The sequence below is a fragment of the Mustela erminea genome, chromosome 20 (assembly GCF_009829155.1).
Source record: "Mustela erminea isolate mMusErm1 chromosome 20, mMusErm1.Pri, whole genome shotgun sequence".
In the NCBI taxonomy this organism is placed as follows: domain Eukaryota; kingdom Metazoa; phylum Chordata; class Mammalia; order Carnivora; family Mustelidae; genus Mustela; species Mustela erminea.
Window position 1 is genome coordinate 21,978,786 of NC_045633.1, and position 15,806 is coordinate 21,994,591.

The 15,806-nt window shown below is 56.8% G+C and overlaps 1 protein-coding gene across 1 annotated transcript; it reads left to right on the top strand.

Annotated features, from left to right (window-relative positions):
• Positions 1-6,513: 6,513 nt before the first annotated feature.
• PRSS27 (serine protease 27) lies at positions 6,514-12,716 on the top strand. Its single transcript, XM_032327583.1, has 6 exons — positions 6,514-6,668; positions 9,487-9,513; positions 10,204-10,366; positions 11,130-11,401; positions 11,711-11,880; positions 12,326-12,716. Exons 1-6 carry the CDS (start codon positions 6,620-6,622, stop codon positions 12,617-12,619), a joined length of 975 nt encoding a protein of 324 aa, XP_032183474.1. The 5' UTR covers positions 6,514-6,619; the 3' UTR covers positions 12,620-12,716.
• The last annotated feature ends 3,090 nt before the right edge of the window (positions 12,717-15,806 follow it).

Sequence of the window (15,806 nt, forward strand, 5' to 3'; positions counted from 1 at the left end):
GATCATATGATAGTTGTCTTTCTCCAGCTCTCTCTCTTTCATTCACACACTCTATTTTGTAAATTCTACCCAAATTTGTCTAGTTGAATGTATGACTCAAAATCATTCCACAGGACAAATTAAAAAAAAATAAAACTGCACAAGTGGGGGGAGTGCCAGGCAGAGGGAGAGAGAGAAGCAGGCTCCCTGCAGAACAGGGGATATGGGACCCAATCCCAGGATTCCAGAATCATGACCCAAGCTAAAGGCAGTCACTCAACCAACTGAGCCACCCAAGTGCCCATTGTTTTAATCTTTATGACATTTGTATTGTTTTTGTATTCCAGGGTTGTAAACACATTCTATATTTTCTTCCAATATGCTTGTAGTTAAGGGTTTTAAAAACATTTTTGTGGATGATGGAAAGTATTTTTATGTATCAGCTAACTTTTTTTTCAATGATGCTTACTGAATAATAATTTCATTCCCCCACTGATTTAAAGTGACATTGAAATAAGATACATCTGCATGTATCTATTAGGAATATACACAATATATACAGAAAGATTAGGGATACAGAAAAACTGTCTGATCTCACTTATATGTGAAATCTGAAAAGGTCATTCACAGGAGCAGAGTGGTGGTTGCTGGGGCTGCAGGTGGGGGAAATGGGGAGACAATGGTCAAAGGGTGCAAAATTCTGGTTATAAGATGAATAAATTCTAGGGATCTAATGTACAGCACAGACACTGTAGTTAATAATAGTTAATAGTTAATAAAATAGTTAATAAATAGTTAATAAAATGCTTAAAATCTGCAAAGAGATTACACCTCAAGTGTTCTCACAACACACACACAAAGGTTACTACAGGAGGTGATGGATGTATTAATTAGCTTGATTGTGGTAATCATGTCACACTGTATACATATATGAGACCACACTGTACGCCTTAAAGATATACCATTTTTATTTATTTATATTTCAATAATACTGGATGAATAAATAAATAGACAAATAAATGCTTATAATGGAGAAAAAGAGAAAAGATGAACAAACTCTACAATTTAGCAAAAGTGAATCTATTTTTCACATTTTGCAAGGTCATTTCATCGGCAGAGCGGTGGATCTGGTTCTTCTGTCCCTGAGTAGGTTTTCTAGAGATATCAGAGAAAACAACTGCCCTTGTTTATGAATTCTGAGAAAATCTGGAGAATCACATGGTGGACATAGGTGACAGGTCACATGACATCTGTCCTTATCCTGCAGCACCTTCTCAGCTCACCCAGGTGTGCACCATTTCTCTCATTAAAATTTCTCAACACCAACCCCCCAAGAAGAAAGTCCCACAAGCTCTTAAAAGACCATATTTGACCCTGAGGCTTGGTCTTTTGTGGACATGTTGTGATTTGTTGGACACCTGTTAAGGATAATGGTTCTGTGGCGATCTCTGAGCACCCAAGTATCCAAAAGTATAAAAGGTTTAGTTCAAGAACAATCACAGCTATTGTGAGAAAGAGGAGGAGAATATTTTTTCTTCAATGTTTTAGTCAAACAAGGCCTACCTAGGAGAATGAGTGTCAAGGGCAGGTCAGATTGGTCAACTTTCTCAAATGGCTTTTAAAAACTAGGGTGCCTGGGTGGCTCAGTGGGTTAAGCCTCTGCCTTCGGCTCAGGTCATGATCTCAGGGTCCTGGGATCCAGCCCCTGATGTGGGGAGCCTGCTTCCCCCTCTCCCTCTGCCTTGATCTCTTTCTCTCTCTCTGTCAAATAAATTTTAAAAACGTTTTTAAAAAGCAAAAAAAAAAAAACAAACCCTAATGGTTGGTTTTACCTCTTTTTTGGGTCAGAATCAAAGATAAATTACAGGTTTTACAGGTACACAATTTTTTATACAGAGAGAGAGCACGAGCAGGGTGAGGCTCAAAGGGAGATGGAGAAGCAGACTCCCTGTTGATCATGCAGCCCATGAGGACTCAATCCCAGGACCCTGGGATCATGACCCGAGCTGAAGGTACTTGCTTTACTCACTGAATCACCGAGATGCCCCCAGGTACACAAATTTTAAATAATCCTTAGCTAGGGTGGAAATTCTTGTACCAACCAGTGACACCCAGAGTGTTGGATGTCTTCTGAGAATTTAATACATAAGGTTCCTAATCAGGTATTGGTTACCTGGGAGTTTGGGTTAAATGCATGAGATGCCCAAAAAACAAATGCAAAAAAGTGGAACCTATTAACTTTTCATAGTCTACATAAAGTTCTTGGTGTACCAATTCATGCAAAATGTACAAACTTTGTAATCATACAGGTCATTTTCCTTGCCTTGTACTTTATAGTTGTCATATGCCTTATAGCTACATGTTACAGACCCCAAAACATAGTTTTTGCTTTAAATGCTCCTGTATTTTGAAGAAACAAGGAGGGAAAAAAACAGTATTCTATATTTACCTACATAGTTTCCATTTCCACGGCTCCTTTTTACTCTCTGAAGATCTGTGATTTCATCTGGGATCATTGTACCTTTAGTCTAAGACCTTCCTCTGGCTTCTCTTACAGGGCAAGGCCTATGGGCAATCCATTCTCTTAGTTTCATTTATCTGACATTGTGTTTTTCCTCTCATTCTTGAAGAGTATTTTCATAGGACATGGGTTTTATGGGGTTTTGGGTGGACAATATCATCAACGCCACTACCATCATTATCGTGGTATTCCAACATGAAGGGGGTCCACTGTCTTCTGGCCCCCCTTACTTCTCAGGAGAAGTCAGCATGTTATACAAGCTTGAATGAAGGGAAGGTTCTTTAGATTCCCAGTTTTCTACAGATAAGAAACAGGTTGGCAGGGACGCCTGGGTGGCTCAGTGGGTTAAGCTGCTGCCTTGGGCTCAGGTCATGATCTCAGGGTCCTGGGATCGAGTCCCGCATCGGGCTCTCTGCTCAGCAGGGAGTCTGCTTCCCTCTCTCTGTCTCTCTCTCTCTCTCTCTGCCTGCCTCTCTGTCTACTTGTGATCTCTCTCAGTCAAATAATAAATAAATAAATCTTTAAAAAGAAAAAAAGAAACAGGTTGGCAGAGAAAATTATCCTACTATAGACACAGATGGTTTCCTATGGAAAAGGACAGATGATTCAGAAACCAGAGCCCAAAGCCCAGAGGGTGGTACGGAGAGTCATGAAGAATGACTTCCAGGGACTCCAGACAAGCCACACTCCCTGCTTCCAGTCGGAGAAAGTAGCACCATGTGCCCAGCTGGATTTCAGAACTGTTATGGACCAGCGACGCTTTGTGTGGTTACAGATGATGGCTGCCCTGTCCCTTCCTCACCGTGTGTATGTTGGGATCCCAGAATGGGATGAGGCTTCGGGGCCACTGGGCACACCTTGCAGTGTATTTCCTGTGTTTCCTAACTTGACTCCCTGAAGTTAATGATTGCTTTTGTTGGTGGTGTTCATTTCCTTTGTACCTACCCACACTTTCCTGTTCCGTACAAGGTCAATCCCATTAGGGACTACATCAGTTGCTCCTTCTCCTTGTTCACCACATCCCTCCATGAGATGCCCTCCTCTCTGGGACATCCCATTAGCCGTTATCCTTGGAATGCCGTTTGTCCTTCTCTTGGAGTGTACTCCTTGTCCCAGATCTCACGTCTTCTTCTGTCTCGGCTTCCATCTTGTTTTGGTAAGAACATCCTTTGGCCAGTTCATGAGACTGAAAAGAGCATGCAGTGGCAGATGGCACGATGGTGACGTTGTTGGCATTCCTATTGCTTGTGTCCCAGTGTTGCAGTGAGGACTCCCTGCTCTCTCTGCTTGGAGCACAGCTGTCCCTCCAGCTCCCACCCCCACCAGCATCCTAGAGGGTCCCTTCACCACTCTTCTGCGTTGGAGCTCCATGTTCCGCAGCACACATTTCCTAAATTCCTTGCTGTACTCCCACAGTCAGACAGCATCTCTCCTCGAATAGCTTCCCAAGGACAGTGCATGGGGACTACATTTTTTGAGATGTCCCATGTCTGAAATTTTCTTTATTTGACTCTCATGTTCACAAAAAGTGTGGTGGTTATTGCTTCTTACTGACTGGTATCTTTCCCTCTTCCTTTCTATTAACAAACTGTCCTGGGGGCACCCGGGTGGCTTGGCCAGTTAAGCATCAGCCTTTGGCTCGGGTCATGATCTTGGGGTCCTGGGATGAACCTCACATCAGACTCTCTACTCAGTGGCTCTCTCCTTCTCCCTCTCCCACTCCCCCTGGTTGTGCTCTTTCTCTTTCTCTCTCTCAAATAAATACATAAATACAATCTTTATTTTTTAAAAAAATTCTGTCCTGTGGCCATGTGGCGGCATTTGACCAGCCTGGGGCAATCACATGGCCAGGAGACAAGTTGGCCATTTAATGTCCTTTCCTGGGGTGGTTCATCTGAATGGGGCAGAAAAGGAGCTCTGTTCCTCTCAACTGGCTTTCCTTAGGGGAAGCCATTCTGGCTTGCAGCCACATTCCTGGCTTGGGGAGTCATCCTGGGCACCACAGAGAGAGGCAGAGAGCATCCTGGGGACAGAATGCCAAAGGCAGCCACCCGGGGTCCTGCCTCTCTTCCTTCAACTGGAACATCGCAGCAAGGTCGCACGGAATGGGTCCCGCCAAGCCACCAAATGTTCCATGAACATCCCTTGTGTTCCACGAATCTAAGCTGCCTTCCTGTCACTTGCTTTCAAAAGAAATCACCCGATCACAGACATGTTCCCCAGCTAGTCACTGCTGAACATTCTGCCTCCTTTTCTTTTGGATGCTGGACGATGTCGCTGCTGTTGTTCTAGAACTGAAAACGTCTTTATACTTGGGAATTCTACTCATGGCCAGACTAATTTCTGTTTTGTTGATTTGTTTGGTGTTTTTGGTTTGTTTGTCTGTTTGTTTTTGCCATATAAACACAACGTGAAACGTGGCCCACTAACACGTTTCTGCTTACTCTGTATTTCGGAGTTTCCTCTTGGAATAGCCTGCCAGCAGCCAAGTCGTTGCACCAAAGGAAATACCTCTTAAAAAGCTGAAGCCATGGACCGACCAGCCAGCTCCCAGGAGAGCTGCGCCCACCAGCCCCCCACTTCCGCACGGCCCCGACCTGCAGCATTCCTCCACCACCTGCTAACTCCCGGCGGGAGAACCTGCCTCTCCCGGCTGGCTCTGATTTGCATTTACTTGACTAAGGAGGCGGTACCTTTCTCAGTAAAGCCTATTAATCAAATCGGTTGTCTTTTTGAAACACTTTCCACAACTCGCGATTAGACGTTTTTCCCCGTAAAGAATGCCTCGTGGTTTCCGCGCCGAGAGCAGCGTCTGTTTTGTCCGCCTCGACAGTCCCGGTGGCTGGGTCGGTGGTAGCGGGCACCGCCTGTGCTCAGGAAACCGTGCGCTAGGGACGAACCGGCGAACGAAATGGGGGTTAGGACCCCCGCAGGGGGACCAAAGCGAGAAGCCGGGGCGGGGCGGGGTGCCCAGGAGACACCGGGTCCGCGCGCCCCGCGCTGCAGCCCGCGGCCACCAGGGGGCAGGCCCGCGCCGGCCCGCTGCGCCACGCAGGCCGGGGCCGGGGGCTGCCGCACACCCAGCGCGCCCCGCGGCTGGCGACCCCGGCCCCACTCACTCCCAGTCCGCGCCCGCACCCGCTGCGCAGGCAGGGGAACCGAGACAGGGCTCCGTCCGCGGCCCGGCGCCCACCCGCCGGGGCTGGCGGGGCCGACAGCACCCGGTCCCGAGCCGGGACCCCGCGGCCCGGGCGGGGAGCGGCTGCCCCAGCCCCGAGTCCGGCCCTGACGTCAGCCCCGTGCCCCAAATAACTTCCTCTGGGGACTCTTCCGCCGCGGCCGCACGTCCCGGAGCCCGGCAGCCGCGCCCACCGGCCCGGTCTTCCCAGAACGAGCTTCCGCCCCGCCCGCCCCGGCCCTCCGGTGCCGGGAAGCCCCTCCGCCCACGGCGCGCGGTAGAATGGTGCAGCCCCGGGGAGGGGACCGGGGTCGGGCCCACCCTACTTTGGGGGGGTCCCGGGACGCAGGTCCTCCCGGGGCAAGGGCCCGTGAGGGATGCTGGGATACTGCCCCCACACCCGCAGCGCACCCCTGCCCTTGGTTCTGTAAGCACGGGTGACCCGGACTTCTCCGTGTCCCCGTCCTCATCAGGGTAAACCACAGACCTGATGCCCTGATACCAGGTTGGTGCTCAATAAATCAATGAATGAACCAATCAATGAATGAAAGAAACAGGGAGGGTGGTGGGCCTGCTGCCATCAGCTTATGTGGGGCCTGTGGCCAGTTGGGGAGTGTCTGGTCAGTGATGGTGGAATCCCAGACCACAAGCACCCAAATGGGGCGGGCACACCCCTGCCCCAAGACTCTAAGGTATTTTGGGGCGAGGGGTCTGCTCTCTCGGGGTTCAGGCACAGGTCATGGAGAAGTTGGGAGTTCTGGGGCACCTCCTTCCGCTGAGAGGAGCTGGGCGGGCCGGGCCAACAGGTCCGGCGGCATAGCCAAGCCGACACTCACCTCCAGCATAAAACCCCACTTCATGGAGCCCTGCACCTTGAGCCAGTGCTCACGGACCTCCGGCCCCCACTGCGCCCGGCCGGGTGCCCCAGCCAGGCTGAGACCATGAGGTGGCGGCCAGCCATGGCCCTGCTCCTGTGGCTGCTGTGGTTTGGTGAGTACTGGGTGCTGCAGGAAGGTAGTCCGCCTCCTGCCCAGAGGGGCGCCCTCTGGGCTGCCTGGGGCTTGAGAAAATCCCCCACTCCCCAGCCAGACCTGGGGCTGCAGTGCCGGCCTCCCTTTCCCGCCCAGCGGGCACTGCTGGGCAGGGGGGAAGGCTCCAAGGTTCACTCTTGGGGCAGTGATGTGCGGAAGGCAGGATGAGGCTGGGGCACAGGTCCAGGAGGACCCTGTGGCAGAAACATGTGAGGGGCTCTCCTCCCTCTGCCCCCTGCCCCCATTCTCTCTGTTGCTCTGTTGTTCAGCCAAGCTCTGGATTTGGGGTTTCTGCTTCCTCCCATCTCAGTCTCTTCCCATCCCCAGATAAAGACACAGGGCTGCATGTGTGCAGGATCTGGACTTGGGACCCCCAGGTTCCAAAGCCTTGGATCACCTTGTGCTGGGCGGAGGGAGGGGTGGCTGAGATGCCACCTGAGCCTGGGAACCCTCAGGAGGCGGGAAGGGGTTCACCGTAGAGTGGGGGGCGAGGGGTGCAGGCTCTTGCCCCCGCCGGGCAGGGAGGATGTGTGGGGAGGAGCAAGGCCTGCCTCTCTTTCCCCTTTCCCAACCCTGGGTCAGGGTCAGCAGGTGCCAGCCAGGGGAACCCCACCTGCCAGGCCCCTTCCCACAGGGCAGGCTGCTCCCTGCCCAGGAAACACTCCCGCATTCCTGGGCTAGCCTGGCCAGCCCGGTGCCACCTCACTTCCCTGTCCTCAAGTCACCTCCCAGTGCCGGGCCAGGTCACCCCAGGCTTCGACTCTGCCGGGGCTCCAGGCTTCCTACCAGGGGTCAGAGGACACCAGGGTGGCACTTCAGTGGGGAGGCCCCCGTCTCCCCAGGCTCCACCGGGCCTCCCCAACCCTCGCTGCCTGCCTTCTGGCTTCCTGGCACAGGCATAATGACATTTTTGGAGGAAGCCCATCTCCCTTTGGGGTGTAATGCCATGATTGCTCCTAATGGGGTGAGTAATCACGGTCATTGCCAAAGTGGAAACAGCAGCGTGCATCCACAAACAGCTGTGAGCAGGAGCTGTGGGCTCCTTCAATGCCATCCTCACCCCCCCACCTACTAGAAGCTTGGGTCTCTCCCATCCCCACCAGCCGAGCCTGACCAGCTATAGGAGGATGGGAACCTTGGCCCAAACGTGGGGCCTAACACCCCAGGTGGCTCACCCAGCCCCTGACAGGACACCCACCCTGCAGAGCCCAGGACTCCATAGTATGCCTTCCTGGTCAGCCCAGCCCCCACAGCTGTTCTCTCTATACATTCCCTGGGCTCAGGGCCCCTGGAAGGGGGCTCCACCTGGACTGAGCTCCTGGGTCCCTAGGTGAATTGAGACCATGATTCTCCCTCCACAGTGAGGTGGGCAGAGCTCTGTGTGGCCCAGCAAGAGGATGGAGAGCTCAGGAGCGGGAGGCAGGCTTCCTAGACAGACCGCACAAGCCAGGAGGGCTGCTCGGAGGAAGTGGCATTTCACTTGAGACTCGTTGGATTCACACGAGTAGGGACTAGGAGGAAAGGGCCTCTAGGCAGAGGGATGTTGTTAGTAAGCACCCAGAGGTCAGAAGGCTCAACCTCTAGGAGAAGCAGAGAGCTGCATGAAGCTGGGTTGAGGAGTCTGCAAAGACTCAAGGGGGGGGTCCACTGGGCCACAGGAGTGCGTACTTGATCCTGGGTGCAGACAGCAGACCCAGCTGCATGTAAGGGAAGGGGGGCTGGCTGTGGGGAGAACCAGAAGGCCCTGGAGAATCTGCACAGGGAGGGAATGAACCTGAAGGGACGTCAGTGCCCACGAGGACTGGGGTGAGCTGATGCATCAACCAAGAGCAGAGCCATCAGGGCTTAGGAAGAGCAGCTGGTCGGGTGTCTTCAGTCCAATTAAATTATTTTATACTAGTTAAAGGGGGCTGGAGGGAACAACCTCCAGCACTCTAGAAGGGCATCTGTTAACACAAATCAGGCACTGGAATGTCCAGGGCAGACTTTCTGTCCCCATCACCGGCCTGGGCAGCACACCTGCCCCCACACTTCTGCCTGGCACCCTTGCTTCGAAAACAGTCCTGCCTGTGCCTGCTCAGCCCCCTGGGGCCACCTCCTCCCCATCACAGCTTCATCGTCCAACCCCACCTTCAGCACTGGGAAGCGCACCCCCAGAACGGTGCTCTAGCAGGAAGCATAGGGGGCCTTGTGAAAGCCCCCAAAATCATGGAGAAGCATGGCTCCGCCCCCGCAGCCCCTCCCCTTTGGGGGCCTGCTGACCTCCTCTGGTGAGAATGAACTTGCCACACCCTCACTGGACAGCTTCTCCCCACCTCAGCTCTGATCAGGTTCCCCAACCCCCAGTCAACCAGATACGCTGGAGGCTCTGGGAGACTGGCAGGTATTTCTAGAGTGTTGCTGACACTGGGCTGGGGTGGAGGTTTCCTGTGTGCCTCACTGCGTCCAGAGATGTGGGGGGTGACGGGTCCTGGGGATATGGACTCTACTCCGACCCCTCTGCCTTCTCCCCTGGGGGGGTGGCCCAGCAGGGGGGTCTCAGGCTCCAACTACAGAACACACTGAGATGCCGGACAGGTGTTCGGTACTTTAGGGGCTGACCCATGATGCCACTGGCTGGCTTCTCTCTACTCCCTGGAGACCGCAGAGACTTGAGCAAGACTCTGGGAAGAACCCTAAGGAGGAGGAGGGGCTGCCCTGACCAGCAGTGGTCAGAGGAGAGGCAGACCTTGGCTTTGGCAAAGCGGGCTGACCACCCCCTTTTTTCTCACCTCCAGGGACTCAGGGAGTCGTGGCATCAAGTGGTAAGCATCTGAGGCCCTTGGATGGGGTCAAGGGCAGGGGCCCGTCTGAGAGCAGCAAGACTGGCCAGAGGCTCGCACACACCCCTGGAGCGAGGCCCAGAATCCAGAATCCAGGCTCGCACACAGCCCGGAGCGAGGCCCAGAATCCAATCTTTTTGTGGCTCCACAGAAAGAGAGCCAAGACAGGAGAGGAGGAAGGCCTGACAGGCAGTGCAGCGGACACGGGAGCCCAGCGAGGCATGACGCACAGGCACAGGGGAGGCGGGCAGGGAAGCATGACAGCGGAGAGGCTAAGGGCCATCTAAAATCGTTCTGCCGTAACAGTAACAGACGCCGCAGGGTCACCTATGTGTGTGGGACCGTTCCAGTGCCTGCTGTCCCTCCCGGAGCCTGTTTGCCGGGCCCTGGGTCAAGACCTTTCCAAGAATTATCTGAATCCTCTCCATGTCTCATGACTGGGGAGGTAGGCCTGAGGTCACCATTTCAGAGGTGAAGGGCGGGGGAGGGGGGCTTTCCCACAGCCAGGAGGCGTCTGCCTGTGACCGGTCGTCCACGCCCTTGACCTGCCCAAGGTCTCCCCGCAGGTCAAGGGTAAAGACGGCCCAGAATTGGGCAGAAAGTGGAAACAGGAGTGTGGGCCTAGGAACCAGAAGGACTCCCAGTGAGTGCCGCTCCGGCTTTGTCCCCTAGTGTGCGGGCGCCGGAGAATGCTGAACCGGATGGTGGGCGGCCAGGACGCCTTGGAGGGCGAGTGGCCCTGGCAGGTCAGCATCCAGCGCAACGGAAGCCACTTCTGCGGGGGCAGCCTCATCACAGAGCGCTGGGTCCTCACGGCCGCGCACTGTTTCTCCAAGTGAGTCAGCGGGCCCCAGGCTCCCTCCACACCCAGCACCTTGGACAGCGCCATGGCCCAAAGGGAGGACGACCCCCCCCCCCCCCCACTGGTCTCACCAGTGAGGCACTCTGCCAGGCCTGGGGCCATGGCCCGGTGATGCTTGCAGGCTCAGCCCACATCCTGGCTCTCTTCCCTGCCCCCCTCCCACACCTCAAATCCAGGACACTCCCTTTCCGACTGGGACTTGGGTTCCAGATGAGCCTGAGGGCTGAGGTCCCCCACACCACCAGACTTGGAGCGACCTGCCCCCAGACCCCCACCTGGTCTCTTGCCTCACCAGTGCTGCGATGCTTTGACATCTGAGGTTCAGAAATGTGGGCTCAGAGGGAGCAGGTCCTTTACTCAAGGAAGACTCACAGGCTGGCCCCCAGCGGGAGCCTGGGGGTGGCAACTCTGCCAACCCTCCCAAGTAGGGACAGTCACAGAGGAGGAAACTGAGTCCCAGGGAACGTGCCGGGTGACTTGCCCAAGGCCATCGGGCTTGCCAAGGGTGTACACTCAAGTCAGGAATTAAAGCTGCTTCAGCTTCTAACCCCACCATACGCCCCCCCCCCCCCCCCGCCCGGGGAGGACGATTCTGAGGACTTCAGGCAGGCACGGTGGCCGGCGGTGAGGGGGGGGTCTCAGAGGAACCACGAAGCCCCTCCCTGTTTTGAAGCTCCGTCCGACCCCTCCCAGTCTCTCTTCTGCCTCACACCAGCCCTCTGCTCTTTCCCACCAGCACCTCCCAGACATTCCTGTACCAGGTCCTGCTTGGGGCACGGCAGCTGGTGAGGCCAGGCCCACACGCCGTGTACGCCCGGGTGAAGCGGGTGGAGAGCAACCCCCTGTACCAGGGCATGGCCTCCAGTGCCGACGTGGCCTTGGTGGAGCTGGATACCCCGGTGACCTTCACCAACTATATCCTCCCCGTGTGTGTGCCTGACCCCTCGGTCGTCTTTGAGACGGGCTTGAACTGTTGGGTCACCGGCTGGGGCAGCCCCAGTGAGGAAGGTAATGGGGCAGAGCTGGGTGAGGGTGGGGACAGGCCTGCAGAAGGGCAGTGTGTGTGGGGGAGAACCACTGCGACCAACACTCTTTTTCTGTTGACTGGTATGCGTGCATCTCTCCTCCGACGGGGTGAGGGGGTAAAGTGAGCTCCAAGGAGCCGTGGGCAAGCAGGGAGAAGGGGGGCAGCAAGAGCCCAGGTCCAAACCCAAGCAAGAAACGAGGAGGGACAGAGCTGTGGTTCTTAAGAACGCAGGCCCGTGGGGTGCTCGGTAAGCCAGCGCGCTGACCTGCAGGCTGTCCCGGCCCTCCCAGACCGCCTGCCCAACCCGCGGGTCCTGCAGAAGCTCGCAGTGCCCATCATCGACACGCCCAGGTGCAACCTGCTCTACAGCAAAGATGCCGAGTCCGGCTTCCAGCCGAAAGCCATCAAGGATGACATGTTGTGTGCTGGCTTTGCCGAGGGCAAGAAGGACGCCTGCAAGGTAGGGACCGGGTGGGCTGTGCCCGAGGCCGAGCCCTGCTCCCTAAGCCCAGGTCGAGGTGGGAGCCAGCCTGGCTGGGTCCAGGAGGCCCCTATAGACGGGTCTGCCCCAGAGCCTGGCATTCCATCAGTTGGGAAGCGCAGGCCCCCGGACCCCACTCAATACGGCCATCCAGTTCACTGGTGTGCAGTGGGCCAGCAACCTTTGAAAGCCCCTTGGAGGCGAATCAGAACAGGCGGTCTCGGGGTGCTAGGGAAATGGGCATCCCAGAGAAGAAAAGGAAAGACCAGCCAGCAGGTGGTGGGGTGGGGGGTCCCAGATAGGGACGCTCCTGGAGGAGCGAGGAGGGGGACAAGGAGAGGTAGAGTGGGTGCGGGCCCCTGGGTGCCACAGAGGCTGGCTCTTGGGCCCGTGGGCTCTGATCGTGCCTCTGCTTCTCTCACAGGGCGACTCAGGGGGACCCCTGGTGTGCCTGGTGGGCCAGTCGTGGCTGCAGGCGGGGGTGATCAGCTGGGGCGAGGGCTGCGCTCGCCGGAACCGCCCAGGTGTCTACATCCGTGTCACCTCCCACTATGCCTGGATCCATCACATCATCCCAGAACTACAATTCCAAAAGGCCGGGACGGGTGGCCTGACGCGGGGGCCCCGGGGCCAGCAGCCCTCCGTTCAGAACTCTGTGCCCGGGCTGGTAGCCCACGCGGTCCTCTGGGTCCTTGCAGCCCTGCTCACTCTCCTCTGAGCCCCGGGACCCATGATGTACATTTGTAAATAGCGCTCCCATTCTCTCCCGCCAAACACCCATTTTTTATTTATGTTCACCCTCCAATAAAAGCCCAACCTCAGTGCTGGCTCCGAGGTGCCTCGGGGGGAGGTGGGTGGCGGCACACCATATCAGGGGTGGGGGGCTACTGCAGCGCTGGGCTGGGGCAGAGGCTCCCCAGCGGGAAGGGAGCTGCGGCAGGTGCACAGGACACCTGTCCCCCGGCCCCCGCACAGGGGGCTTCCCTGCTCCCAGCCCTGCCCCAGCGTCTGCCAGTAGCGTCCTCACTGTATGCATTGAAGGGCACCCCTGGGGGCAGCAACAGATACCAGCAGAAAAAAACGGGGGCCCCATGGAGGGTCCTAGAGAAGGAAGGCTTTGCTCTCCATGGCCCCCATGGCCTGTGTCTGAATCACCCCAAGATTCCTCTAAATCTTCTCACCAGCAGGGTGACTCGCCCAAGGCTGTGCTTTCCTACTGCAATGTCAGGGGTGACTCGAGGGCTGTTCCTGGTGCCCTGGGCCCCCCCAGGGACTCCTTGTTCCCCTGGTACCTCTTGGCTCCTGGCTCCTTTTCCTCCACACCCTCCCTCAGCATTGACTTCCCAGGGATGAGCCCAAAACTGCAGGAAGTAGAGGGGCTGGAACTGGGGCCCACATCTGCTGGGAGATACCGGAGAAGTTGTGACCTTCTCTTAGCCCTGAGAAGAGCATCCCCACCTGCCTTTCAGAGGTGACCGGACGGTGGTTAACTCACCGAGGTCAAGGCAGGGAGAGGTGGAGACACAGATCCTGTTCCTGGGCTCCCATGCCCGCGCATCTCCCTTATAGGTTCCAACCCCCCTTCCAACAGCCTGGCGGACAGCTATGCTGGGCCACCAGCCCTGACACCCCAGGAGGCCAGACCTCCCTAAGCCTCAGGGATGCAGGGACTAGCACGAGCCCCAAGTCTACACACTGCCTGGGCAGGCCACTCATGACCTTGGAGGTGAGCAGAACGGGTCCCTCCTGCCCAGGCCAGGCTCCACTTCCTTCTTCCATCCCCAGGATTTAGGGTTTAGGCCAGATCAGCCAGAGTCCTCAGTGGTTTGTGCAAGGATCCCCAAGAACTCAGAAATGAACTAGAACCCGTCACCAGCTCCCCCAAGCTCTGCAGCCACCCCTGCTTCCCAGCCACCCTCTTGTGGCCTGTCACCACCAGGAACCCAGCACAGAGCTCTGGAGCTCAGGTCCCCAGAGTGCTCCAGCCCTACTCAGGCCCACTTGGTGTGGCTGCCCCGGGAGACCACCTCAGGCTTGCTGTCTGGCCCAGGCGCACCCATGGCAGGCCCCCCTTGCAGCCAGTCAGCGAGCTTCCTGTGCGGACCGACTCCTGGAAGGTATCTGGGCTGGTCTGGGAGCTCAACAACCATCTATGGGACGAGACTCCTAGGAAGGCAGGGCCTTGCTCCCCCCGACACGCACGTGTGCAGACATGTGTGCACACGTACGCACACACACCTCCGTACAACACACGCACCCGTGCACACACTTGCCGGCGTACACAAAGGCACAGCTTGCCCAGGCCTGGTGCTGGGAAGAAAGCGGACCTGGGTATTTCTGGAATGGATCCACAGCCACTCAGCAAGCACCTGCTGTGAGCTGGCCCCAGGGACAGGGCGCGAACAAATACGAATTCCCTTCTGTGCCCCACTTTGTCTGGGCACGTCCCCACCACCAGGCAGGAAGGACTGGGAGGGGAGGCACTGGGGAGAGGCTCAAAGGGCCCCACCTCCCTGCTGGCTGCTCCGCGGCCCTCTAGGGAACAGGTGGCTTCAAGAGCTCCTTCTCCAGACCAGATGGCTCCAAGTCCCTCGGGTGGGGGCGGGGGTTGTGCAGCAAGTGCACTGATGGGGTCTAGGTCGGGGTGGGGGGAGAGGGTCTAATCTTGAGAGTGTCTTGAGGGGAGCCCTAGGGATGAATTCTGGGTCATCCTGGCTGGGAACAGGGGCTGGTCTGGGTCCTGCAGCCTTGGAGACCGGCCTGGGTGAATCCACCACTCCACTGTGGGGGTAGAAAAAGACTTAGGCCCTGGGCTGGGATGGGGGGTGCTTCGAGGTTAACTGGCTTCTGGAGGGAGGCCCCTCTGCTGTCTCTGTGCTGAGAGCCCAGGATAAAACCGACTGTGGGAGACGGGACAAGGACCAGGTTCCCCTTGGAGGCCGTGCCACCCCACCTCTGCCTCCTCTTGTGGGCTGTTCCAGCTTTCTACTGTCCTGGGGCACTCCCACCACCCCCATCCTCCCATCTCTGCCACAGGGCAAGGGTCTGGTCAGGATCCTTTGGGACACGGCCCCTATCCCCTGGCCTCCCCAAACTTGAGACTGGGGGCAGACATTCAAGAGTGGAAGAGAACAAGTCTCGCATAGGCTAGGAGTCTGAAGGGCGAGTGCTGGGACAGGAGCTGGGAAACTGCCCAGCCGTCACCGTCCCTTCTACCACCCTGGGCAGGGTGGCAGCTTATGCAGAACTTTCCATGTTGCTGCCAGGCCTCGGAGCGATCTGCCAGGGTGTGGAGGGGGGCATCAGAGAGCGGACGGACGGATGGACATGGACTACAAGTCCGTCCACTGGCCTAGGCCAGGGCCCACAGAGAAAAGCCCATCTTGGGGCAACCACAGGAGGAGGAGAGGGCTGACTTCTCTTCGGGCTGCAGTCAAACACAGACATCCACACCTACGCGTGCACGATGATCAGCACATGGGAGCCCCAGGAAGGAAAACCGCCGGGCCAGCTCCCCAGGCCCCTTCTGGCCTCAAGGGCCAGGGATCAGCCATTGCTCTGAGGTCCCAGAACTGGTCCTGGAGCATCTGTGCGGGGCTGGCGGGGGTAGGGGGAGCCTGATGCAGCTACGCCAAGGTAAGGAGCTCCGAAGGCAGGGCAGGCGGCATGCGCAGGAGGAAAAGGAGTATGTGTGCAAGTCAAAGCCAGAGACCAACTCCCTTCCAATCCAGGGGCCACTGCCCACACAAACTCTGAGGCACACGCACAGGGGACTCGGTGCCTGGCCGGCCTAAGGGCACAGGCTCGCAGGGATGGACAGATAGCTGCAGCCTGGGGCCCACTGAGCCAGCCACTGCCTCCCACTCTGGGGAAGATGGTAGAAGGCCAGAAAGACCTGGGGGGGC